The 26967-nt window shown below is 48.4% G+C and overlaps 1 protein-coding gene across 11 annotated transcripts in view; it reads right to left on the bottom strand.

Annotated features, from left to right (window-relative positions):
* Vps8 (vacuolar protein sorting 8) overlaps window positions 1-26967 on the bottom strand; it is a 947651-nt gene that overhangs the window by 158473 nt on the left and 762211 nt on the right. For all 11 annotated transcript variants that reach the window (XR_012825005.1, XM_075677146.1, XM_075677136.1 and 8 more), the window contains one exon: window positions 3227-3316. Coding sequence is in view for 10 of the 11 variants with exons in the window: in XM_075677146.1 (XP_075533261.1) it covers window positions 3227-3316 (90 nt within the window). In the remaining variant the exon portion in view is untranslated. The remainder of the gene's footprint in view (window positions 1-3226; window positions 3317-26967) is intronic.

The raw sequence follows: 26967 nt of genomic DNA, 5'->3' as shown, positions 1-26967 counted from the left end.
CATGTTGTCTGTATAGACGGCCACCAGGTTTTTTATAAATTCCCCATTCTAAAGCTGTCTGCAAAACCTTTTGGGTACATTGATCCGCTGTGTGCCATTTGGACATGTGTCTATACCTGTAGCGTTGTCGATTGATGCATCCAGTTATGGTTGACCCAATGTGCAGTGATGCCAAGGTCCAGAAATCAGCTGTTCGAGTGATAGAACAGGCTGCAGTAAGTTCATCTTGGAGTCTGAACTTGTTCGCATTGAACACACCCTAACACTCACCACGGTGGCTGGAGCACTTTCGTCAGTCCAGGGTGTTCAACAAAAGCTGCTGTCCTGAACTACACTTGCCTGCTTTTTCTCATGCGAGTCTTGCTGCATTGCATGGTGATGCTCCGACTGTACAAAAACACCTTTTTGTCATGTAAGGCAGCAAACATGTCTAGGATTACTAACTTCAACCCTGGAGTTTATGTTAAATCTAAACTTTCCCACAAGATGAGTGAATGAGTGCTTTATTCATCCCAGTCAGTTCGGGAATGGATGCCAGACAAGAAGCTACAAAAGAGCAGCTTGAGGACGTTTGGGGTCCAGAAAACAAGTGAAAGCATGCAGGCATTATTTATGTCAGCAGGCAATGACCCTCTCATTCATGGTTGTGCCTTGCTGAAAACTGGCAGAAATGCCAGTGACATAAGTAAGTAACGAGTTCATAGTCCCTTTAATGCAGGACAAGCATCTTAAGCACCACAGGAAAAAAATATCTAGCTAGTGCTGTCTCATACAATTTACTTTGGTTTTTTGTTTGCACCCTGTAGAGTTCCACCACAGTTTCGCAAAAGAACACCCTGTACACCATTGTTTCGCAAAAATTGCCACACCAAGACCAGCGAAGCCAAGTTTGACGTTACTAACTGAGTGGCATGGTGATGAAAACGATGAGCAGTAAGTTCTGGTGGTACTGCTGTATGCGACAAGTGATGCACATGCTCTATACTACTGAATAGAACATTTCAGTAGACAAGCCGATTTGCTACATGCTTACTGTTGGTGAGGCAATAAAGCTTTGGTGCTATTTAAGTCATGCCAAAGCAAGGATGAAGCGCACAGATGCAGCACGTACGTCGCGCGAGGCTTCTGGAAGTTGGCTTTGTCAATTCCAAGGAAGATGTTGTGTGCATTGTCCGTATGGTTCATTTGTGCAGTAGGCACTTGAACACTTGCATTCTACGAAAGCGCTTTGAAGGGTATGTTACTAACTGCCACTACCCTTAGCATATCACTGGTCTTTTGTTAACAGCAGAGTCTGGCTTTTCTAGCAGAGTGTTGGTGAAGCAATAAAACTTTGGTTTATGCTAGTTGATTCACACCAAGGAATCTGTGCAGTAGGCACTTGGGCACCTGCATTCTCCAAAAGCACTTTGAAAGTTATCAACCTCTAGTATTAGCCCCTGTAACATATTTTTGTTGTAGCCATGTAAGGTTGGGTTTCATGTCTCATGTCCTTTGATGTTTATCTTCCCCGCACTGTTCTCACATCTCCTAACATTCAGCTTCCCCATGTAACATATACGCGATTGTGGAAGTCTGTGTTGTAGTATGCAGCTGCGTCGAGAGATGGCCCAAATGTCTTGATGCAAGCCCCACCTGGGGAATATCTTGGGCACAAAACTTCCTCCTATTTGGCTTCATGTCGTTGCTCTTCAAGCCCTAGGAAGTTCAGCTTTGGAGAGCAATGTCGGTGAACACAATCACTTGGACGCGCTTCCATTCACAGGATTCTAAATGACTTTCGACTATACCACTAGAGAAAAATTTGAGGGTGGTGAATGGGATTCATGTGATAGTGATGAGTTAGCATCAGCTTTCCCCAATTTTTGCCTTTTTGTGCATTCCTGTTTTGTGTGCAATAATACAAGACATGCTAGATTCTTCATCACATAGCCTCGGCATTCTTTTGTCGACGCTCTTGTACAAGATCACTCGTACCACTTGTAGAATGTGCGGGGCCTATCATTATCGTTAACTGTACAGCACACGGACACAAATGCAGCCAGTAACGCGACTATCTGAACGCGTGACATGGGTGCTCAGACTTGTCCGGGAGCAAAGTGTATCTACTGACGGCCGAGCACCAACTGCATGGGCCACATTCCAGCGTGCTGTGTCCCCACCACCTCATCTTGTTCATTGACTCCATACCTGGCGGCTCCCCCGAGTTTGGAGAAGATGACATATGATGCGCACTTTCTCCCCTCTCCTCTCTTGTTATCTAGAAGAGTTGATTGTTGGGCAAGTTGGTTTTCCATAACTCAACAAGTAAATTAGCGCAATAAAGACCACAGACACAAAAAAGGTGGACATCAGGTGCTTCCTCCCCTTCCACCAGCGTCTGTTTCTTCTCCCCTCTTTTGCAATACACAAGTTGAAAGACAGGTTTTCATTCGCATGAGCACTCTAATGCGAACGCATTAATAACTGAAAGGTTGGTGTGCATTCAGAGCCATGCCTGGGCAGTGTGACATAACACGTACAAAAGATGAAAAACAAAAGATGTCCTTTTCATTCCTTTGTCTCTCATATGTCGCAATGCTAAGGCGTAGCTATGAATCGTTTGAGTGCCCTGGATGGGTGAACATTTGCTAGGTTGCATGGCGAGTTGAACTTTGATTACTCAGTATGCTCATTAGGAACTATCCCTTGTATTGCCGAAATTGTATAGGAGGAGAGATGTTCATACAACTGTGTTCTTCGTTCCACAGGAGATTTGATGCTCCACAAGCTTGATTACTCTAGAAGAGGCTACCTACATGAGCAGCACAAAGAATTAGGCATAAACAAACTATACTGAATTGCTACAAAAACTATCAGCAAAAATGTACTACTTTAGGCAAGTTTATGCTTCTACACTTCCTCCCGCTTTCCTCCTACATGTGAAGTGAAAAATAACCGTTTGCTATTTCCCCTTAACTAACAAAAAAAAAAAAAAACATTGTTTCTCCTTCTCGCTTGCTGCAATGTAAAAAATTCACGTAGCATTTTTGTCATCAGCCAGAAAAAATTACCAGTTCAAACATTTTTTTTCAATTTCAATATTGCCACAAGAGGCCTCGAATCAGCCCACATCTGCTGCAATAACACTATTGAACCATACCCTTTGGGATGAAATTTTTGTAGGCCAAAAGCATTTAAGTTCTTTGTCTTTACCAGTTGAGAAAATCAAGGAGGGTAAGCTTACCTGCAGCAGTATGGTCAGAGCTCCTTGAACATCACCAGTCTTCTCCAGCAGATAAGCTGTGGCATCTAGGACCTTGTGCCTATGGCATATCTGTAAAGACAAAAGCACTGAGTCTGATATAGAGTCATAGTATCCTTTCCTGTCAAGAATGCTCTGTCACACTGATAACGCGCATGTCATTCATGGCTGGAAAGTACCAAGCACACAGCGTTAAAGAAGTGAAAGGTGCACAAGATATGCGATTTTTATTGTGGGACATGATAAGCCCCAAAGGGTGCAAAAGTTTTCAAGAGTGTAGCCTGCTCAAGCTTATCAAAGGAACCTGTATGGGTTTCCTTTGTAGTAATTGCTACAATTGGGTGGATGTCTCATTTTCCCTTTATTAATGCTGCATGAACCACCGACGCCGTGCAAAATGTTTCCTGAGCTCTCTGCTAGGGTACAGTGCATGCGCACTTGGAGCATGCAAAAGGCAGATTGCTACCACAATAGAAGTACTTGATTCCATTCAACAGAAATTGTATTGATAAAAATATTTTCCAGGCCTTCATATCCTAGAACTGAGCTGTAATCAGTGCTGGCATACTAATTTGGGGCTCCCTTTAAGAGTAGACTGTGCTGTGACACTAATTCGTCGGCAGTGTTAATTTGACACTGCATGTGTAAAAGGGTCACCGTCGCCTCCACTCGCCACTTCACACTAAGTTAGTAAAGCTCTTCGTACGCCCCGAGTAATGCGGCTTAAAATGCATGCATTTTGGTCAGGATCGGAAGAAATTTCAAATAAAGTGATACTTCGAGTAAAGCGATTTCGTTATAATGAGGGATTACTGTACAGTGGTCAGGATAAGGGATATTGTAGCATGGGAATTGTCTGAAGCGTGAACCTGAGAAGGAACTGGAGAGGTAGTTTCAATCTTCCAGCAGACAATGCAAACAATACTGTCGGATGCAGCAGGAACAGGTGGGAGACAGAGGTCCTCACAGGTAGTTGCAGTTAGGAAGACAAGAAAAGCGGTGAGTAATGCGATGGCTTCTGGCTTCTTCAAAGCGGTGGCATTCAGCAATGATGTGCTGCATTGTCGAAGAGCTTGCAGGAGGTGGTGCGAAGAGGTAGCTGCGGGGCCACGGTTTACTTAGGTTGACTAGCCATGCATCTCGGGAGCAGCAGCTACTGCGGCCACTCAAGTCAAGCGCACTAGCGTGTTCTTTTCTGGCGCTACATGCATGTGAGCCGTCCTCTTCTTCACCGGCTATGGAAGCGATAGTCGCACCACTACAGGGCCCCCTCCTAGGGTGAAGCCTGACTGAAACATGTTCAAAAGGTGCACGACAAGGCGCACTGTCTTGTGTAAGTGACACAGGGCGCATTGTCTTGTGCATTGAGAATGTCCTCTCGTGTTGTCGATGTCTGCGCGCCCAGTTTGGTGCAACTCGGCAAGCAGAGTTGAGATGCATTGGTAGGTTCTTGGCGCGTGCCAAGAGTTCAGGATGTTGAGGTGAACAACGCTGAAGACACGTGTCATCGAACAGCATGCAATGGTGGCAGTGTGTTCGTAGTGTGATTGGTAGTGGCAGTCGTTGGTAGTGCCCGGTTCAGCAATCCATGAGATATGTACCAGGCTGCACCAGCAGCATAGGTGGTGAGCGAGAAGCAGCAAAAGTGATGCTGTGGTGCGAAATCATGACCTGCTGCAGGTTCTCGTAGATGCCCGGACCTGGTAGAAGGCGGAGCTCCGAAAGAAAACCGTCCGGCAGCTTGTAACTTGCATGGAGATAACAAAAGTGTTGGTCACTCACGTTGCTGACATAGAAGTGATTCTCAAGCTGAAGAAATCAGATGGCAGAGTTGTTCCTGTCAAACTTCAGTAGACCATGCATCTGTGGAAGGTGTGAGCACAGACCACGAAAAGGCTTGCCTGTTGCTGCCTGTGGTAAAATCTCAAATGACGATAGCATGAGGGTTGCGATGGTTGCTAAAGACGTAAAGGTCATGCTTGTAGCATCGCCATGCTTGTGAGAGTGAAATCTGTGCCTAGCGGAGCTGGTGGGAGAGTCTCTGAATCGGCGATAAGTGAGGTGCCCCAAAACGAAAAGCGGATAGCTTGTTGGAATGTTAAACGAAGGAGAGCAGCGGGCCGTAGAGCAGCCAAAAGTGCTTACGTTTGGCCCAGTGAATTCCTTGGAAAGAGTCGTCACACAACTGCCTTTGAGCTGGGGAGGAGGCTCACGGACCAAGTAGAGGTGTGATGCTGGGCTGGCACATGCTGACGATCGGCACAGGTGGACGCAGGCAATGTGGTACGACAAGACGAGGAATGACACGATGGTTCAAATGGTGAGAGATGTTGTGACTGAGCGCTTGAGGTCGCGTAGTGAGCGAGGACGGCTGCCTGCAAGTCCTCATAGAAGTTGGGGCCGGGGGGTGGCAGCTGGAGCCTGGAACACAGCTGGAGCCTGGAAACTTGTTGAGACGGAAGTGGCTGTCCAGCTGGATGAACCAGATGTCTGGCATGTCGATGTAGAACTCCCGGACACCCTACAACCTCAGGACATCTGCCGGACTGCGTGAGGCAATGTCAACTTCACCTTGGTAAAGTCGGTGCATTGACGCTGGCATGGCTGGGCTCGGTCGTCTGGGTCACCAATTTGTGGGAGAGAGAGAGAGAGAGAGAAAACATTTATTTATCATGAGTTTGGGCGACTTCCTCGCAGGGTGGAGCCCTTAGTTCAGGGCCCCATTGGCTCGCGCCACTCCGCGTGCCCGCCGGATCAGCCGTCGCTGCTCTTGCGGGTCTGAGCTGGTCAGCGCAGTCTCCCAGGAGGAAGGGGAAGGTGAAGGAATAGGGGAGTAGCCCGGAGGGTGTGGGCACTCCCAAGTGCAATGATATACTGTGGGCTTTGCTCCACAATAGGGACAGTATGAGGGATATTGTGTGGGGTGAAAGAGGTGAAGATAAAAGAGGCAGGGAAATGAATTAGTTTGAAGCTGTCGCCATGCGACGGCATCTTCTCGATTAAGGGAATTACTATGTGGTGGAGGGAAGTGTCTCCTGGTGTCTCTGTAATATTGTAGAATTTCAGTGTAGTTCAGTGGTTCTGTCGGCGCGTCGTCTGGGTTGGACAGCTCTTCCAATGGCGCCCGGTTAGCAAGCTCTCGGGCTACCACATTAGCGCGTTCATTACCATGGAGAGAGGCGTGTCCAGGTGTCCAGACGATACGCACCCTGTGTAACGCTGTGGGGTGTAATGATGTAAGGATGCGATGTGTGTAGGGCGTCACCCTCCCTTGTGCCAAAGTCCTGCAGGCGGTCTGAGAATCAGTGACCACTGTGATAGGTCCATCCGGTGCCGGCATGGTTGAAGCGTGTACGATGGCTAGGGCAATAGCAGCCTCTTCCGCCGTGCCACTGTCCACAGTGTTGAGCGTGGCCGAAGCTCTCAGAATGTCTGCCCTATCTAGTACAACTAGACATAGGGCGCGTTTCTGTGGGTAGCGGGCTACGTCGGTGTATAGGACTGGAGTGTTTGATTTGTCATCGCCAAATAGGCGAGCCAGGGCTTGTGCTCTTGCCTTTCGTCGACCTTTATGACGGTCAGGGTGCATATTCCGGGGAATTGGGGCCACATGAATTTTGTTGCGAATGCTAAGCGGAAGAAGTGTGCGGTTTTCCTGTTGTGGTGTTCTTCGTATTTGGTATCCTAGCCGGGATAGAATGTGGCACCCTTGCATTGTTCATTGCAGACGTTGCAATTGGCTGTTAAAATGACCTTCAACTAGTTCGAGGATTGTGTTGTGCACTCCCAGTCATAGTAGGAGCTGCGTAGATGCATGTTGGGGTAGTCTCAGCGCAGCCTTTAGTGCCGTACGGAGGAGGGTGTCCATCTGGTGCATCTCAGTCTGAGTCAGATTATGATAGGGGAGGTGATAGGTTAATCGGCTAATTATGAGGGCTTGGATGATTCGGAGTACGTCTTTTTCTTTCAGTCCTTGTCTGTGGTTTGTAATGCACTTTATCATGTGCATTATTTGGGTAACTTGTTGGCGGAGCACGTGTAGGGTATGTGTGGCCTTCCCGTTGTGTTGTATGTGAAGTCCTAGTACACGTAGTCTGTCTACCCTTGAAATAACGTTGCCATTGAGATGCAATATGATGGCTGGTGGAATATCGGCCTCGTTCCGTTTTTTGAATACAAGCAGGAGCTCCGACTTCTCAGCCGCGCATGTGAGTCCTCCGGCTGTTGCATACTCTTGAACTATATTTACGGCTTCCTGTAGTGCGTCTTGAATGGCACCGTCTGACCCTGTGGTCACCCAGATTGTAATATCATCGGCGTACAGGGCGTGCTGCACGTTCGGAAGTTTGTCGAGGAGCGGTGGTAGCTTTGCCATCGCCACGTTGAACAGGGTGGGTGAGAGAACCGAACCCTGGGGAGTCCCTCTGCCGGAAAGTTTTATGATATCCGACCGAATATCACCTAGGCCGATGGTGGCTGTTCGGTCAGATAAAAAGGCTTGGACATAATCATAGATGCGCTTTCCGCATCGGGAGAATGCAAGGTTGTTTAGAATCAGGTCATGTGAGACGTTATCAAAGGCTCCTTTGAGGTCCAATGCCAGAATAGCTCTTGTTTGAGCTTTACTTGGACCATCCACAACATCCTCCTTAAGTTGTAGGAGTATGTCCTGCGCAGACAGGCCTGGTCGATAGCCGAATAAGGTATTGGGAAAGAATTGGTTCACTTCGAGGTGAGGCTGGAGGCGATTTAGAACTACGTGCTCGAAGAGTTTGCCAATACACGAAGTCAAGGAAATGGGTCTGAGATTTTGGAGGGACAGCAGTTTCCCGGGTTTCGGAATTAAGGTGATATCGACGTGTCAGCATTCCTGTGGAAGCGTTCCGTTTTGCCAATTGTCGTTGTAGTATGCAGCGAGTTGCCGTATGGTCTGGTCGTCGAGGTTGCGTAGCAATGCATAGTGAATGCCGTCTGCTCCGGGCGCCGCGTTTCGTCTTATGCCGTGTAGGGCTGCCCTCACTTCTGTCTCTGTAATATCGCCGTCCAATTGGGTTTCTTCCTCGTGTGAATAGTCTTTGTACTCCGGTCGGTGGCCTGTAGCAATGTATCTTTGTTGCAGTGTTTGGAGGAGCGCGTCATCATTCATTTGTTCTTTGTGGATGATAGTGCGGACTGTGTTCGTTGTATGCGTTGGGTCGAGTAGTGCTCTGAGGAGAGACCACGTTTTGGAACTACTTAGTGTGCCATTAAGGCGGTCGCAGAGGTTGTGCCAATTGCTATTAGTGAGGCTGGTGGCGTATTTTTCAGCTTCTGCTGTGATCCGGGCGATTCTTTGTTTCAGCCTACGGTTGTGCCTCTGCCTCTTCCATTGTTTGGTCAGACCTCTTCGAGCATCCCAGAGATGGAGCAGATGTCTGTCCACATCCGGTGTCTCCATTGTTGCAGTAATTTGCTTAGTGGCTGCTTTAAAATCTGCTTGTAGCTGTTGTGTCCACTCGCGTAGAGATGGCGGGTCGTATTGTTCAGATTTGGTTCTGTTGTGCCGGAAAGTGTCCCAGTTCGTTATTTTAATTGCACGTTCTGGGGTGCGTAAGGCCACCAGTTGGACGTCTGTGGCTAGAATGCTGTGGTCACTGCCCAGATTCTCCATTAGGTTGATCCAGGAGCATTGAGTCAACCCCTTGTCCATTGTTAGGTCAGGGCAGGTATCCCTGCTTACACTGTTACCCGTTCTGGTTGGTTTGTCAGGTTCTGTCAGCAGAGTGAATTGATGAAGGTTCATGGCATGGGCTAGACGGCGGCCTTTTGGAGTTTCTGTTTGGTACCCCCAGGCTGGGTGGGACGCATTGAAATCTCCCAAAATAATCAATTTTTTGGCTTGTTTACTGGCGGCCGAAAAAAGTTGTCCGAAGTCGTCTCGTCGCGATTTGGGTGCACTGTAGATATTAAGTAAAAACACGCTGGTTTCATATCGATTCCTAGGTACAATTTCTAAGAGCACATGCGGAATGTGGGAGCTGTCGAGCGTGTGCTCGATCACTGTGATTTGTTTGGACACAAGGGTGGCAGCTAGTGGTTGTTTGGTGGTGTCATGTTTGTCGGTGTATGCATTGTATCCACTGAGTGTGGGAGTGCAATGTACTTATTGAAGTGCTATAACGTCTGGTGGGTGAGGACGTGTGGCTAGGAACTGTGTGAGGGAACCCTTCTTCCTTCGGTACCCTCTACAATTCCATTGCACACCCGGAAGGTGATGGTAGGGCGCCTCTTAGGTTTGCTGGCCATGATTGGTTGATACCGCCTCGCTGGCGAGGGCAGGTGTTGTTGTACGAGCCGGACGCGTATAAGGGTGTGACCTTCTTGGTTCTCTAGTGGCGTTAGTGTCATGTGGAAGTGAGTCGTTTTGGTGGCTGAAAGTTGAGCTAAAAGTTGCACTGATGAATTGTTTCATGTCAGTCATGGCGTGTTGTATGACCTGTTGTAGCATTTGCTTGACATCAGCCATGATCTCTTCCTTCATTTTTTGCATCTCCGCTCTTAAAACAGTCGCCATTTCCTCTATCATTTCGCACACTTCTTGTTTGGTGCAGGAATTGTGAGGGGGTTTTTCAGGTGCGAGTGTGTGTGTCTGGGTGAATGAAAGCGTCGCTGTGGGAGACAGTTTGTTTTGTTTGTTTGTTTGCTGTGCGGACGGAGGTGAAGGAAGGGAGGGGGAAAGAGGGGGAAACTGCGCTGACCAACTCACCGCTGTCGCCTTCCTGGTGTGACGGTCGGGCGTTTTCGTCCACGCGGCCTGAGGTTCCTTTGGTGGCTGTTTCTGCTGCATCAGGCTGCGGCTCCCAGATCGGCTTCGACCACGTTGTTGCTTCTGGTCCTTGGACGGCCTGAGGACCCTGGACCTACTGCAACTTTGGGACTGGCTGTGTCCCTGGGATCGGTAGCGAGGACGACCACGTGTTGCATCAGTAGTCGCAGGTGCCGCACCGTTGAATGTTGTTACCTTGCTGGACTTCTTGTCGCGCTAGAGTTGTTGCTCCGCTATTTTCTGCTGCTCTCGGAACACGTGGCTCTTGTTAAAGGGTTTGCGTTGCCTTACAGGACATCGAGAGTCAGTGGCGGGGTGCTCACCACCACAATGAAAACATTTCAGCGTGCAATCATGTCCTTCGGAGGGGTTGGAAGTTCCGCACGCAGCATACTGGGGTTTATCTGGGGTTGGGCAAACATCTGCTCGATGACCCGTGGAGAGGCACACGCTACACAGCTGCTGTCGGGGTTTATGAATGTAGCACCGGTATTCTGCCCCGTAATAGTAGATGTACCGGGGAACCCGAATGCCAGAGAACGTGATGATGGCCGTGGCTGAATTTCCCATCATTCTTGCATGCAGGACCTGAGCCATCGGTGATCGGATATTTGTCATCAGCGTTGTCGGGGTTGTGTTCCTTTCTATGCCGGAGATGACTGCTTTGCAGGAAGCATCCGGAGCAGCCACATAGGCCTGAACCTCGTACTGCTTGTTTTCCAGGCATATAGACTTGATCAGCTGCAGTCTTGCCGCTAGTTCTTCGGCCGGTGTGCTGACCACTGCGACGTTCTGCTCTCGGCGTATGCGGATGGTTAGCTGGTGGAGCGTGCTCTCGTTTAATTGAGCCGCTGTGCCTATAGCTCTGGCTATAGAATGCTGCGGCCACTCACCGAGATTCAGTCCATCTCTCGGTCGGAAGACCACTTTCAAGTCGTCGATCGGTAGCGGGGGCAGCTGCGAGCTCTTATTGCGCAATGTCAGATGTAGGTGGTCCTGCTGTGCGGGTTCGGTGTTGGGTCGTAAGCTCGACGTAGCTTGGACCTGTTTTTTATGCTTTCGGGCCACGAGAAACCAAGTCCCGTCTTCGTTGTCTTGAGTCGGTTCTTGATCCATAGCGGCGGCTGGTGTGGTTTCATCCAATGCTGCAGCAGGCAGGGGGTCTCGGGCAGCCATCGTCACGGTAGCAGGGCAGTGGGCATGTGCGGCACGCGATGCTGTCGCGCCGTTATCGCGGCGCCCGCATTAGGCCTAGCGCTGCGGCCTGTGCGCCTCGAAATGTGCAAGGGCCGAGGTCTCACCGGATCTGGCCGATCTTGGTCTCAAAAGATTTCACCCGTGAAGATCCGTCGACTGGTGGTGGTAAGCAAGTTGTAGAAACAAAAGATCAGCTGTGAGGTGGTCCAAGAGCCGGAGCTCATTCGGAGTTCGTCCTTCTCACTCAGAGAGGTAGCTTCCATGGCCACGGTTTATTTAGGCCCTTGAGTGGCTACCGCAGCTTCTCAGGTCGAGTATCCTAGCGTGTTGTTTTCTTGCGCTACATGCACGTGAACTGTCCTCTTCTTCACCGGCTCTGGAGGTGATAGTCGCGCCACTACAAGTTCTTAAATATGAGATGAGTAGACGTGTCACCTGCAATTCCTTTGAGGATGTGTGTGACCTTTCCGGCTCTGGAGGTGATAGTCGCGCCACTACAAGTTCTTAAATATGAGATGAGTAGACGTGTCATCTGCAATTCCTTTGAGGATGTGTGCGACCTTTCCAGCTTCTGGCATCTTATTGTTAACCTTTTAACAAAGTGCAAGAATGTCCTGAATGTATGTCATATTTGCGCCTATTGTGCAAGTCTGAACTCGGCATGCAAGGGCTTTCTGTGCGGCCTACAGGCTTGTCGAACAAGTCCTTGAACTTTTGTTCACACACATCCCTGCTGCGGTGTTCCTCCTCGTGGCTCTCAAACGAGATGTATGCTGTTCCCAGGAGGTAAAATATCACGTTAGCTAGCATGACAGTCTGGTTCCAGTAGTTGCTGGTGCTCATATATCGGCACAGTTGAAACCAATCTTAATCGGTGTTGTCGGTGCTGGAAAAAGTTCCTGGGCCGTGCAGTTGTGCCAGGATGACTGTGGGCATGGGTGGCGACGTGTCCCAAGCATTCTCGCTTTCAGCTGGCATTACAGATGCATCCAAATAGCACCCACTGTGTAAATCCATATCACCTCTTGAAGAATGCACAACCTCCACCAAAATGTTAAGAGGAAGGCAATTTACAACACATTCAGCTGCATATGCATACAAAATAAAAGACATTCCGCCCAAAATCAGCAAGTGTCATCTTCTGTACTGTACTCAACTGTGTTTCTGGTAGTGCTTCGTAACAATAACGGCAGTACTTAATTTGTGGGTTGCTGTGTGGCGATGCGTGACTCTCACGCGTCCCCTGATAGTAGTTTTCCCGCTTAGCTCCCGTCTCCTGTAATCCGGCTTCGCCGCGTAGCATAAGGCGGCCGTCGGTGTGCTTGCAGGGTAGTATGTGATATGGCACGAGTGTTGCTCTGCTAGCGCCACCTAACAGCGAGGTTACTTGGGCACAAAAAGAAGGAGACTCTTCCTCTTTGGCTCAGGATCAGCAAGTGGCGCGGGTGTTCTGCGTGTGCGCCGATCCATGCTTCTGTGAGACCATAGAGTTTCTCACTATATTACCTAGAGAAAAATCTGGAGCTGCTGCGCTGTGGTATGCATGGGAATGCCGGTATATTGTGACTTCAGATTGGCATCATTCCCAGAGAGCCAGGCAAGCACTGTTCCGTCTGTCACAATGATTAATTTTCTACTAAAACAGCACATAAAAAGCTGCTTTAGCTTTATTATTACACAAAAACATGTTTTGTTTAACAATGAGAACTCGTTATTGCATGTACAATTATATGAAATGTAAAAAGTATCAGCGGGCCGCTAAAGTTGGAGGACAGACGACAAGATTCGTGCTCACTTTGGAACAGTTTGTTGTCTGTTCTTGCTTTTCTTCGCTTGGTTATGCATTGCCAGGTGAGTAAACTTAACAGGAAGATGCAATATGTGGGAATGGAAACATCTTATGAAGATTTTAACTTTAAGAATGCGTTAATGTGTAGCCATATCCACGTTTTAGATGGAGCCTCTTACAACACCAGTCAACACAAGCCTCGCAGACACATATACCATCATTCCCATGACAGCACAGCGCCGCTTAGGAAACTCCCATAGGCGGTGGCGCCAGATTTCCCTCTAGGTGTTATAGTGAGAAACTCTATGTACGAGACCGTTCCGCGAGGCATAGTACAGCGGTAGCCGCCTGCTTGACCTGTTGCCACCCCGCAGTAAATGCGGGATGAAAAATATATTTTTTTGTGGGAAATTTAACTCGCTTAATGAGAGCACCCTTGAATTTGCGTTAATTTTTTTGGAAGAAAAATGTGATCATTATGCAAGTAAATACGGTAATAGGTAGTGGCTGACTTTGGAGGCATGCAGCATGGTAGGCTACTGCTGGGTGTGCAACGGAGCCCGGTGTCAGCCTTATTCACACGTATCCTCCGCAGGACAAGGAGCTGTGTGAAGCATGGCTCACGAAACTTAGAACTGGCAAACAGCCATCGGCTACAACTCGGGTATGCAGCAAGGACAGACGCGAGGAAGATTTCTGCTATGACGCCGGGACTGCGATGTTCGGTGAGTAGCAGAAAACATGTACTGATACGCTTGCCCGCGCCGGCTGCACGGCTAATGTCATGACGGTTTGGTCTATGAACTTGTTGATGTTAGATACTGGTAAATTCACTGGAACGAAAAGGGAGCGCTAAGACGCACTTAAAAAAAAGGCATGGCATATGGTCATGTTTGTGTTATGAATCAAGGCGCCGGATTACGAAAAAGAAGGAAAGGAAATCGCATGCTGAGAAGACCGATAAACATACAGTGCGATGCAACTTGAGAAATAATATTGAAATGTCCAAGAATTTAGAAGAAAAAAAAAGATTGAATCATCGTGATGACACATCACACGCTCCGTAAGTGTCGAAGTCTCTATAGCGGAATTATTTTTGAACAGTTCTGATAGCGTCCATGCAACAATGCTTGATAGTGTATTGTCGAATGCTCATATGCTGCGGCCTAAAGCTCACGGCACGGTGCGAAAACGCACTCACAGTGAAAGCAAAACATTGTGTGCGGACATGTATGCAGACGTGCAGACGGTGTCGCTGCCAACCCGTGCGATTGCTGCATTGAGGCTTCATTCTGTTATGCTCCATTTGGTTATACAGACAGCCCACTATAACATATTTCACATAGTTTACTCTCAGCGTTTGCCTACCTTTCACGCAAGAAGCCGGTTTGGGAGATTCCATCGCGGTGACCATGCGCACTGGTGTTCACTGTACGTATTTGGTAATGAGATAGCATCTGTGAACGATTCTGTGCTTTCAGTTTGCCCAAGATTATTATACCGACAGTCAAAAACTTCCCTCATTTTGAGAGTACTTACATAAATGTACAGGAGGGTTGCCGCGTGGTGTTCTTATTGAGCACCGTAGGTGAAACGTATGAGGAGCGTGCTGCGTGATCCCTCATACTATGTAAGGGAGGCGCTTCCGACAGATGGCGACTCCATAAGTCCTCGCCCCCAATAGATTAGAGGCAGCAACGTAAAAAGTTTAGACATTTTTCAACAGTGGTCAAGAGACGGAAGTTGAAAGTATTAGTAATCATTTCTGCTTCATCAATGCCGGCCCGACGAAGACGTGGGCATGTATCGTTCAGTAACTCGATCGATCGGTGCAGTAGTCTTGAACTCTGGTCATGTTCAATGCATCGTGCATGTATTCAATTTCGCGGCATGCATGAACTCCAGCCACTGCTAGCACATGCAACAGAAGTGGTTTCCATTCTTGGGTAGCGTACACACAAACTAAACACGAGAAAGAAGACAGGACAAGCGCTGATCTAACAACTGAAAGTTTTTATCTGAATATGAGAAGAGGTTTATTTGCAGCTCCTTACGCAAAGACACAGTGACTGGGAACGACAAGACAGCCCGAAGCACTGTCCAAAAAAGACGCCAGCAATTAACACCACAAGCTGCGCCACGCAGTGGCGATGCGGCTGTGCCGAGAGACGTGTCTTCTTCTTCACACTCTCCCCCCGGACAAAAAGAGCCATCCTGGTGCCTTAAGAATTGGGAGGCAGAGGGTCGTGGTAGGGCTTGAAACGTGAGATGTGGACAATATCACGTCCAAGCCAGCGCAAGTCGTCAGGTGGTGAGAGTGGCTCAATGAGAAAATTCACCGGGGATGTTCGCTCCAAGACTCGGTAAGGCCCTTCGAATTTCGGGATGAGTTTCGAGGAAAGCCCCGGCATTTGGAAAGGGACAGACAGCCACACAAGAATGCCTGGAGCGTAGGAGGTGTTTGGAAGCGAGTCGGTGCGGTGTTCTTTCTGGCACTGCTGTTGCTCTACCGTAAAGGAGCGCGCTAGCTGGCGGCATTCTTCGGCTTGTCGGGCGACTCCGGACACAGGTAGACACTCGGAGGCGCCAGAACGACTCGGAGGCGCCAGAACGGTATGAAAGGAGCGTGTTGATGGTATGCGAAGGCTCTCGGCCATGCAGGAGGAAGAAAGGTGGAAATCCCGTAATGGCCAAGATCGGTGTGTTGTATGCGAATGTGATGAATGGAAGGATGCGGTCCCAGTTACCATAATCAGATGCTACACACATCGAGAGCATATCACCAAGTGTGCGGTTAAATCGCTCTGTGAGCCCATTAGTCTGCATATGATATGCCGTGCTTGTCCGATGGATAATGTGGCATTCCGAAAGCAAACCTTTGACAACTTCAGAGAGGAAGGCGCCACCTCGAGGTGCGCCGTGTCGAAGGATGAAGCAATGTAGGATGAAAGAGGCTACATCCCACACTGTAGCACTTGGTAAAGCAGCAGTTTCGGCACAGCATGTCAAATGGTCAACAGCAACTACGATCCACCGATTGCCATCTGTTGTCATAGGAAGCGGGCTGTGTAGGTTGATGCCGATGAGATCGAAGGGTGTGGCAGGGCACAGGAGCGGTTGCAAGACATCAGACGGGCGCATAGGTGCTGATTTGCCGCATGGACAGTCAAGACAGCACCGAACTTTTGTACAAAATTGTACATGCCGCACCAGTAGTAGCAATGGCAAATTTGTTTGTACATCTTGAAAACTCCGGCATGGCCACACTGAGGATCGTTGTGGAAAGAGGCACAGATACCTTAAGCTGCGGGGAATCACCAGAAGCCACTGACGGCCTTCAGGAGCGGATTTGCGTTGATGGAGCAGCTGGTCACGAATGGCGAAATGAACTGCTTGGCGTCGGAGGGTTCAAGATACAGGGATGGTCGATGATCCATATAGATAGTCGAAAAGAGAAGCGACCCACGGGTCACGACGTTGTGCGGTGGCAAAGGAGTCCATGTCAAGAGATGACACGGAGTGTGCGGAAGTTGTTCCACAGGTCGAGTCTGGAGGTAAAGGTGAACGAGACAGGGTGTCTGCATCTGAGTGTGTGCGCCCGCTGCGGTATATGACGTGAATATTGTACTCCTGGATGTGTAGTGCATAACGGCCTAGGCGACAGTTGGATCTTTCAATTGGCGATCCAACAAAGTGCGTGGTGACCTGTGACCAAGTCGAATGGGTGCCCGTACAGGTATGGTCGGAACTTGCCAAGTGCCCATGCTAAAGCCAAGAACTTTTTTTCGGTCACGCTGTAATTGGACTCAGGCTTTGTCAGCATGCGACTCGCATAGGCGACTACGTATCAGGGGTAGCTGGGCTTTCGTTGGGTGAGGATGGCGCCGAGACCGACCCCGCTGGCGTCTGTACGTACCTCAGTTGCAGCTGACGGGTCAAAATGGTGAAAAATAGGTGGAGAGGTGGGAAGACAACGCAGCATAGCAAAGGCGGAGTCACATGCCGGGGACCATGAGGAGAGGGTGGCGTCACCACGGAAATCGAAGATGGTTGGCCGGAGTCAACATTTGTGGGGATGCGCGACTCACGCGCGTCCCCTGATATGTTGTTTTCTCGCATAGCTCCCGCCTCCTGTAATCCAGCTTCGCCGCGTGGCTTGATGCCCGCGGCAGTCGGTGTGGTTGAAGCGCATCGCGAGAGATGGCGCGAGTGTGGCTCTGCTAACGCCACCTAACAGTGAGGTTACTCAGCACGAAAAGGAGAAGGCGCTTCCCCTTTGGCTCGGGATCGATGCTTCTGCGAGACCATCTCGCGAGGCCTTGTTCGAACACGCCACCGTTCGCGTGAACGACCAGGCGGTGGTGTCCAGCATGGGGCGAACATATTCGCTCGTTATCCGGTTACGGTGCGTCCGTCTTCCGTGATTCGTCGCGCGCCCATCGGCATGTTTTGTGGATAGCAACTTGGCTAGCAGGCATTGCATGGTCTATGAAAGGTGCAATAAATGCCCTTGTGATTGTTTGCACTACTGTGTTGTCGTTCCTTTGTCCCAAGAGCATGGGTGAGAATCTCACACATCAAACGAGTGTCCGGGGACGTCAACCAAAGACGAGTCGAGGAGTTACACGAAGCCAAGGCATTCACCAACGAGCAACGTAATAGGCGCACAGAGGGGATTGTAGAAGTATATATTGCTGCAGCTGCCGGCAACGTCAAGCATTATGAAGGGTAGTGGGATAGATTTACGGTTCATGAAGACGTCGGACGCTGTGAAGAGGACCGTTGCATCAGTGATGAAATTGCAAGACGAGTACGAGGGCGAAGGAGCCAGGTGGAATATCTATGGATGTCCTTGTGCATGGTAAGTTTAGAAGCGCGATCCCGATCTTCGTGCAATGATGCGTCAGACAGAGGGGAAAATTCAACTTTGGCGCGTGCGCAGCCGATCACAGCTTTATGACGGGATAAGAAGTCCTATCCAAGGATGACATCATGCAGCAGGCTGGAAGAACAATACACTCAACGATATAAATAATGCTGTGAATAAGCATACGTAGAGTACAGGCTGCATGCGGAGTGCTGGTCGTGCGAAACGAGAGTCCAGAAAGCAGCGTGGTCACCTTACGCAGTGAACGGCACAGTTTGGCAGCTATCACAGAAACAGCTGCGCCGGTATCCACAAGAGCGAATGCAGGAAAACCTTCTACAGAAATTTCAACCACGTTAGCAGGTCAGGTGCGAGGACTTAGACAGTTCAAAGGGGGCGCAGTTCTTGCCTCTTGAACTGTGACGTTCAGTTTTCCTGGTCAGATGGTGCGAGTCACCGACACATTGGGGACAGCGAGCGCTGCGACGGAAATTCTGGGAGGTCAGCACGAGCACACAGTTGGGGGGAAGGAGTGGCATGTTGGCGAAAGGGCTGGCTGCCATACTGGAAGGGCCGGGAGGCGTCGCCGAACGCTTGAGGGCGATGGCGGCAATATCAGGCGACATGTCCGAGAGTGCAGCAAGAATAACAGATGGGACAATTGTCAGGCGTCCTCCAAGGATTAGCTTTTGGTGTAGTCCAAGATACAGCATGGGCCTCCGGTGGCACCGGTTGGGTCTGAATTGAGAAAGACGCAGGTAGAGGCCTGCATGCGTACTGCCTGCGCATACGTAAGAGGCACGGCTGCAGGCAGGACTGGCATGCGCATAGGTGAGAGGCATGGCAACAGGCTGCACTGCCAGTACAGAATTGAGATTGCCGGCTGCAGGCGGCTGATGATGTGCTGAAAGGACAACTTAAGCGACTTCTTCAGAAATGAAGGTGCGGAGCATGTTTGGAAGATGGGACATGGGCTCCTGAGTGAAGGGGACTAAAGAAAGTTGGCGGGCAACTTCCTCACGCACGAATTCCTTGAACTGCTGAAAGAATGAGGATGGGCTGTACATGTTGTCAAGGCTCGCCAACGAGTTGTCGCTTCCTGGAGCACGACGAGTCGAAATGCATTGCTTCCTTAACTCATAACTTTGGCATAGGCTGACGACTTCGGAAACAGTGCACAGATTTCTGGCTAGGAGCATGGAATGCCCCGTCATTGATGCCTTTCAGTATATGGTGAATTCGCTCAGCTTCGGAGCATGGTGGCGTTGACTCATTTGCAAAGGTCCACGACATCTTCAATGTAGCTCGTGAACATTTCTGCCGTCTGCTGTGCTCGGGTGCACAAGCGTCGTTCAGCACGCAGCTTGCGAACAACGGGTCGGCCGAACATTTCCGTAAAGGTTGTCTTGAAGACTGACCATGTGGGTACGTCATTTTCGTGGTTGTGAAACCAGAGTTGGCCAACACCAGCCAGATAAAAGATGATGTGGGTTAACTTCGCTGGATCATCCCACTTGTGCGCACTCACCCGTTCGTATGCCGCAAACCAGTCTTCTATGTCTTTGCCGTCTGCACTGCTGAAGATCTTGGGGTCCCATTGTCGTGAAACGCCAGAGCGGAGCAGGTGACGGACTGTGGCGTCGGCGCTGTTTGGGATGAGCTGCCGGTCATAGCGGGCGGTAGTGTTCTTGATCGCAGCTCCAGGGTTTCAAGTGATGGGGTTTGACTCCCAGCACCTCCACCAATTGAGAAGAGGTTTCTTTGCGGCTCCTTATGCAAAGGCACAGCGACTGGGAATGGCGAGACAGTCCGAATCACTGTCCAAAAAAGAGGCCAGCAATCAACAGCGCAAGCCGAGCCTCGCGTTGGCGATGCAGCTGTGCCGCGAGACGAGTCTTCTTCTTCACAAATAAAAGGATTATATGCCCAGTAATCATGAAATTCATGTGAATTACATGTCAAAACCGTCATAAAATGTGAGTGAAAAATGAACGAGATCACTTTGGTTGCCAGTTGTTCACTTTGTTTGGCACACCACAGTAATCCATGTATGTCGTCTGCTTTTTTTTGTACCATTTTCTTGTGAATCGGCAGAATTTCACTGGTGACATCAATCCTTTATTGTTTACATTGCTGTTGTTACAGCTAACAACACAATAATAATTTCCAGTCATCCGAAGAGGCGCCGTCGCAAACAAGAGACGTTTCGTGTGCAACGCGAGCTATGTGCGGGCGCGACCTTGAAGCGAAGCGGCGGAAATGTACACCCGTGGGAGGTGACATCTTTACGCCCGGGGAGAAACGAGCACTGCCGTCTAGGATAAAACTTGGCGTGCGGATGTCTATACCAGAATGGACAAACACTATCGTTCGAACGCGCCACTGTTCGTGTGATAGTACACGCGAACGACCAGGTGTTGGTGTCCAGCATGGAGCAAACACATTCCCTCACTATGCGGTCGCAGTGAGCCGGACTTCAGTGATTTGTTGTGCGCTCATCGGCATGTTTTGTGGATAGCTACTCGGCTAGCAGGCATTAGTCTATGAAAGGTGCAATAAATGCCCTTGTGATTGTTTGCACCACTGTGTTGTCGTTCGTTTGTCCCAAGAGCACGGGTGAGAACCCACATCTGGCATCCAACGTGGGGCCTCTTGGGGCATCGGACGATAGTTTTAACAGTTTTGCTTTGTTCGAGACCTTTGTTTGAACCGAAGCGTAGGGCTAGCATGGACTTTGATCGCTAGCATCAACGGCGTGCTTTCTTCAGCGAGGCGACAGTGGCTGTTGTGCGAGTCTTTTCAACATGCTAAGCATTTTCGCAAGTTTTTTTTTTTTTTTTTAATGACATTCGTCGGTACGAGAGCCACGTGGTCTACATCCTGGGAAACCGAAGCCTAGCACCCGCGGAGCATTTGCAAAACCAAAGCGAGTGAGTATGGAAGCCTCATGGATGGTCCGAATTTCTCATGTAAATAGCTTCGTCTATCTCTTTGACTCAGATGAAGTTGTGGCTTTGGGAGCCGGGTACCGCGGGCCACGGGTGCCGCTACGGGCTGACTTGCATTGCGGCCTGGCACCGGGCACTTCGACACCATCTGGGAAGGTGGGCGTCGTCAACTCGGATGATGTGTGCACAGAGCGGGGTAAGACCACCTCACAGAGCTGACGTCTCCTGCCTCTATTGCGCCCATTTTGGGTGTTGTTTTTTGGATGCCGGGTGTTGTCAGGGTAGCGACGCTCTAGGCCCAAGGCTTTACGAATGCCTGTCGCAAGTGGAGGGACACAACCTGGTGGTCCGTAGCGCTGAAGTGTCGTACTTTGCTTCCCTCATTCTAGTTAGCCTCGCATGAATTGAAATTACTCGTTCAACTCAAGAAAGTGAGCTTTGTTCACATGAACTTAGCATCTGAGTTGCCACCTAATCTTCAGCTACCTGAATTGAACATCGTACAAAGTGGGTGATGTGCATGCAGCTTTCCTCTCCCTAGCTCTACTTTAGTGTTTGCTGAGTGTGTTGAGTGCATGCAGCGTAAGCGGAGTCATGCCTGGTTTGGTGTCACCTGCATGTCGTCTGTGCTGCTGCCCTGGACTACTATTGAGCCACCCTGAGGCTAGTTCGGCGTAGTGACTTCAGCAGCCGCCTGTATCCGCTCGCAACCCTCAAGTGGCCGAGAAAAGAGCCTGTGGTCACCAACAGCTACTGCGGCTCTTGCCAACAGGGCGCATCGGCGCGAGTAACGCTTGCTCGTACCGACTACTGCGTCGCCATTTCCAGAGTCCTGGCCTGGAATCATGCCATCGAGCCTGCAGAGCTGCTGCTGTGACCAACGGACACCAGCGGTGTACCCCAAGGACAATGTCGGCTCGCATGTTATGGACAGCGTGTGGACTGTAGGAGCCGAGTGCGGCGGGGGCTCCAGGGCCCACTTGGGTCCTGGAGCCCCCGCCGCACTCGGCTCCAGAGTTTCTCCGGACTTTTCCAGAGGGCGCTGAGCCCCCCCCCCCTCCTCTGGCAATACTGAAGCCTACCCCCCCCCCCCTCCACCTAACGTGTCATTGCCAGAGTTTTGTCAACCACATCATTTGGGTTTCGTTTGACCTGCCTTGACCTTTTCACTTAACATTTTATTGTCGCTAATAGCTAACTGCATCATTGTTGGCATGGGCGTGCACAGATTTTAATCCATAATTTGCTTTATTTCTGCAAATCCTGACAATAGGAGAACAAGCGCATTAGAACTACCAGCGGCACCTGCCCCATCAGTATTTTCTCACTTCAACATTGTTTTAAATTTTCACTGTAAACATCATGCACATATACAATATATTTAACTATATGCACAGGAAAAAGTTGATTATATTTTTAAAGAGAAGGGTGTAGCCAATTAACAATTCCAGCATTCTGAGTGTTTCATCAGGTGTTCCCCAGGGCTCCGTGCTCGGTCCCGTCTTATTTCTGTGTTATATCAACGATATTGCAGAGGCAGTTTCCTCGGGTGTTAAGGTTCGGTTATTTGCAGACGATTGCCTGCTTTACTCACATATAACATCCAAAGAAGATCAAATTACCTTAAGCAATGCATTAAGTAGTATCCATGACTGGTGCACAAAATGGAAAATGAAAATAAATCATAGCAAAACTTCATTTATAAGAATAACAAACAAAATTAAAGATATTTTTCCATTTGAATACGAAATTGAAGGACACAAATTACAGAAAGTAAGCTACTTCAAGTATCTAGGCATAACGATAAGTGAAAATTTAAATTGGGATAGGCACATTCATAGCTTATGAAGTGCAGCCGAGAGAAAAATCTGGACTTTACGCTGGAAACTAGGGCAGGCAACCACAACAGTGAAACTAACCGCCTATTTGACATTTGCAAGACCAACTTTGGAATATGGCTGTATCGTGTGGGACCCCTACACGAAAAACCAGATAGCAAGGATTGAAAAAGTACAAAGAACGGCGGCTAGATTTATTCTGTCTAGATATAAATCTACGGATTCAGTCTCGGGGATGTTGTCAGAACTTAAATTACCCCAACTGCTAGAGCGGAGAAGAGTTGCTAGACTTAAGTTCCTCTATCTTTTGCGGGGTAACTTCTTTAACATAAACACCGGACTGTACATAACAAAGCGCTCGGCCCCACCATTAAGGAACAGTCACAACCAACAACTTACAACCCTCCAAGCTCGGATCAACACATTCAAATATTGATTCTTCCCACGAACAATTAAAGAATGAACTGGTTGCCACAGCACATAACGCAAACAGACTCTGTCAGTTTGTTTGAAAAATCAATACACATTTACCTTGACCTACACAATTAACCACGACAGTTCGCTTGTAGCGAATTTCACCTACTTGGAAATGTGAATGTTGCTGTGTGTGCTTCTACTACCGCATTTGTATTTTGTTGTGAACCGCAGGTTGTGCACACAAATTTTATTTTGTATCTACATGTCTGCAAGGCTGTGATTGCCAATGCATTTACTGCATTGCAACAAATATTTTCCGCCCTGCAACGGCCCAAAAATGGGCTAACAGTATTAATAAATGAAATGAATAAAATTATTTCTAAAAGCATGGATAGCCAGCCTATGCCTACAGAATGAATATGTTGCTGTATGTTCACATTGCTTCATGATGCTTTGCATGCTTTTTTGACCCTCAAAAAAACCTGTAGACTTTAGTGACCCCTTCGGTAGAGTCTTTTAACAACGGCGTGTGAACTGCATGTGAATGATATGCATGTCTCAGTCTTGCTTCTATGTCCAATAAGCAAAGCTAACGACTCATTAAAAAACGCTTCTAATAATTTATAACATTTATTAGGGATGGAAACATCATCACTTGCATGCAGAGGTCATAAATATCTACAGTATTCACCAAGATGAAAAAAAAAAGCAATGCATTACTCGAAAAAAACCTACTGCATATTGTTTCCAATACAGTGGAGTAGCTGCCAGTAATTTTACGTTACTGAAATGTATTAGGTAATTGTAATTATCCAACTCGAGACGTACTATCATAATTATCAAAGTGTCAATGAGACATATGTAGGCACAGCCAAGGGACATCTAACTGCAGTATTTTCAGTGATGTACTGATTGCGTACAATTTTTTTCAGACTGATAAATAAACCCTACGAAATATAGCGAATACCATGTGACTGCGCTCCTACCCATATCATAAAGCAGCCCCCTCGAACAGGCTCCTTCTGAGTTAGGCAGAATGAAATGAAGGAAATAAAGAAAAAAATCACTGCCCAAGCACTCTGTACAGACGGTTAACCAGTGAAGCTGAAACGTGCGGCCCCGGTGTTTATCACTGGGTTAATCCCGACGGGTCATTAAACGACAGCTTGGTAGGCGGCCGGATCCTCGGTGTGCCGTTGCTGCTTGCGCTCGCCTGCATGAGCCTGTTCTTGTGCCCGAGCTGCAGCATTGGGACGGTGTAGACGAGCTTGTTCGTGGTTCTGCTCGCAGCATTTGTGATCAAAAGCTGCCTGCTCCTCAGGAGTACGTGTGACGTGTGGCCTACCTATTTATGTAGCCGGAGAGAAACTGCTGCGTACCTGCTCAGCTGTGACAGAGAGAAACGACGTCACTACCAGCGCAGCCAATTACGTGCCTTTTGGTTTTTTTTCCCGTGCATTTGCATAGGGTTGCACCGAAGTAGTTTTCGGCGTACAGGCAATGGATGGATGAACAGACAAATGGGCTAGCTATATACAGCTTTGCAGTAAAACATTGTGATCGAGCTTGTGCCTTATCTGCTGCGCCTCGGCCGAAGTAACACGTCGCGTTTGGTGTTAGTTGGAAACAAGCTGTAATAGCTGTTGCCTTAGCATAGATAAAGTGCACGGATGGTTCTTTTTTTTTTCCGACAAAACCTATCACCCCAAAAGCGAATTGACAACAAATGTTTAAAGGTGCGTTTTGTTTCATCCCAGTCATCATGTCTTTCCCTAAATTTACGCCGGTGCTATGATCGATCCCATCTTCTTCGATCACACACTGACTGGACAGCATTAGGTGGACGAAATCCTTCAAGGAGTGGTGGATGGGTTTCTCAGTGAAGTCCCGCTATCATGTCTTCCATTTCTGTGGTATCAGCAAAGTGGGGCACCAGCGCACACCAGCACACAGTAGCAGTTGAGCACGAAAGTGGCTGGATGCGACTTTTCATGCACAACAGATTAGAAGGCATGGGCCTGTAAATTGGCTGGACAGGTCACCTAAGCTCTCTCCACCTAGATTTCTTTGAGGTTATGTGAAAGATCGTGCTTACATGATCGAGACGGACGTCAGGTTAGTTCAAGGCATGAATAACGGATGTCTGCCGTCGAATTCAAGCGTCGGACATCGAGAAAGCCACTGAAGGTGTGACAAAGCAGACACAGTACAACGTAGTTGCAAAAGGAGACCTATTCAAACATGTCCTCTAGGCAGCAACTGGTGTTCAACGGTGCTTACAAATTCATAGATCAAAAGTGCACACTGATATCTGGTGTATTTTTGTTTGTTTGTTTTTTGTGCAGGCATTCCTATTGCCAATTCGGCTCATCTAGAAGTGCTATATTTGCTTTCTTGAACGCATCGATTTTGCCTTTTCTCTACACATGGGTCGCTTCCCCAGTCAGTTTATTTTCCTTTTATTTTTTTCCCATGACCCTGTTTTTTCAGCACGTAAACACTCTCATAAAAACTAAAACCGTCACTTTAATTTGGCTTTGGTCCAAAGCAAATTTCTGGCGCGAACTATAGCTGCACGCGCACTCGGTCGATGCGGTGCGAGCAAAGCCGGGATTGCTTTTCGTGTTTCATGGTTGGTCAGTGTGGCGCTTCGGCCACGTTATCAATGGGCTTTTGTTATCAGTGGGATCAGTCGGCCTTGAGAGACAGATAGTATGTGTGACTTAGATAGGAAGGAATAGCTGCAAAGCTGCGAAACCTGCTGTTGGTGCTCCTTCTGTACCATGATCAAAGGGGATGCACTGTCTCTTCGGGTTTGCAACAGGCAATGCAGTTCCTTTCAATAAGCCTATTTGAGGGCGGTGCTTTATGATGTGGGTGGGAGTGCAGTCACGTTGTATTTCTTATGTTTCGTGAAGTTCGTTTGCAAGTCGGAAAACATTGCATGCAAATAGTATGTCGCTGAAAACACAGCAGTTAAATGTCATTTGGGGGTGCCTGGATGTGCCTACAAATGCCTCATTGACACTTTGATAATTAGGACAGTACTTCTTGAATTAAATAATTTATTGCAATTGAAGAATCAAATTTCAGGAACGAAAGGATTACTGGCGGCTACTCCACTGTACTGGAAACAATATGCACTAGGTTTTCTACGAGTAACGCAACTGCTCTTAATTTAAGTCTTGGTGCATGATAGTTGGGGCACCCCGTATAATTCAGTCAGTAACTGAAATGAGGCCATGCCGAATTCACACAAAATCAGAATCAACAGCAGTCATGCGAAGGAGCGCTTATACTCGAACTCACAGAAAAAGAAAACAAAGGACAGAGAGAGGCTGCAGTTTCGCCGGAAAGGCGAAGCAGTATTAGTGATAGCAAAGTATATGACAATTACACAAAGGAAGATTACACCACTGAGAGACGCCAGATTCTTGTTGGTGGGAGAGGACTCAGGCTGTGAAATTGATCAGTCTCCTACTATGAGGTCTTGTAAATTCTCATACAAACACACTTCTGTGAGCAATGCTTCGAGGTGGCACGAAGTTTCTTAAAAGTGCAAGAAATATATATATATATATATATATATATATATATATATATATGAGGTTAGGAAAGCTGGTTGAGCCACCCCTGGGAAAAATGAAAACTTTCCGCCTATGGTGTGGACATTTGCTCGGCGCGACCACGGTTGCATGTGCTACCTTGTTCGTGAAGCATGCGTTGATGTTAGACCGTGTGACATGTTTCGCCGGAATATGTGGTGATTTAAGGTTGAAGTTGAAGTTTATTTTTCACCACAAACAGTACAGTGTGTTTTACACAGAACAGTTGTGGCGTGGAAAGTGGTAAAAAAGCTGCG

Source organism: Dermacentor variabilis, unplaced genomic scaffold (assembly GCF_050947875.1).
Source record: "Dermacentor variabilis isolate Ectoservices unplaced genomic scaffold, ASM5094787v1 scaffold_12, whole genome shotgun sequence".
Taxonomy (NCBI): Eukaryota; Metazoa; Arthropoda; class Arachnida; order Ixodida; family Ixodidae; genus Dermacentor; species Dermacentor variabilis.
The sequence above is the reverse complement of the archived record's forward strand: the minus strand, read 5'-3'. Positions and strand labels throughout refer to the sequence as shown.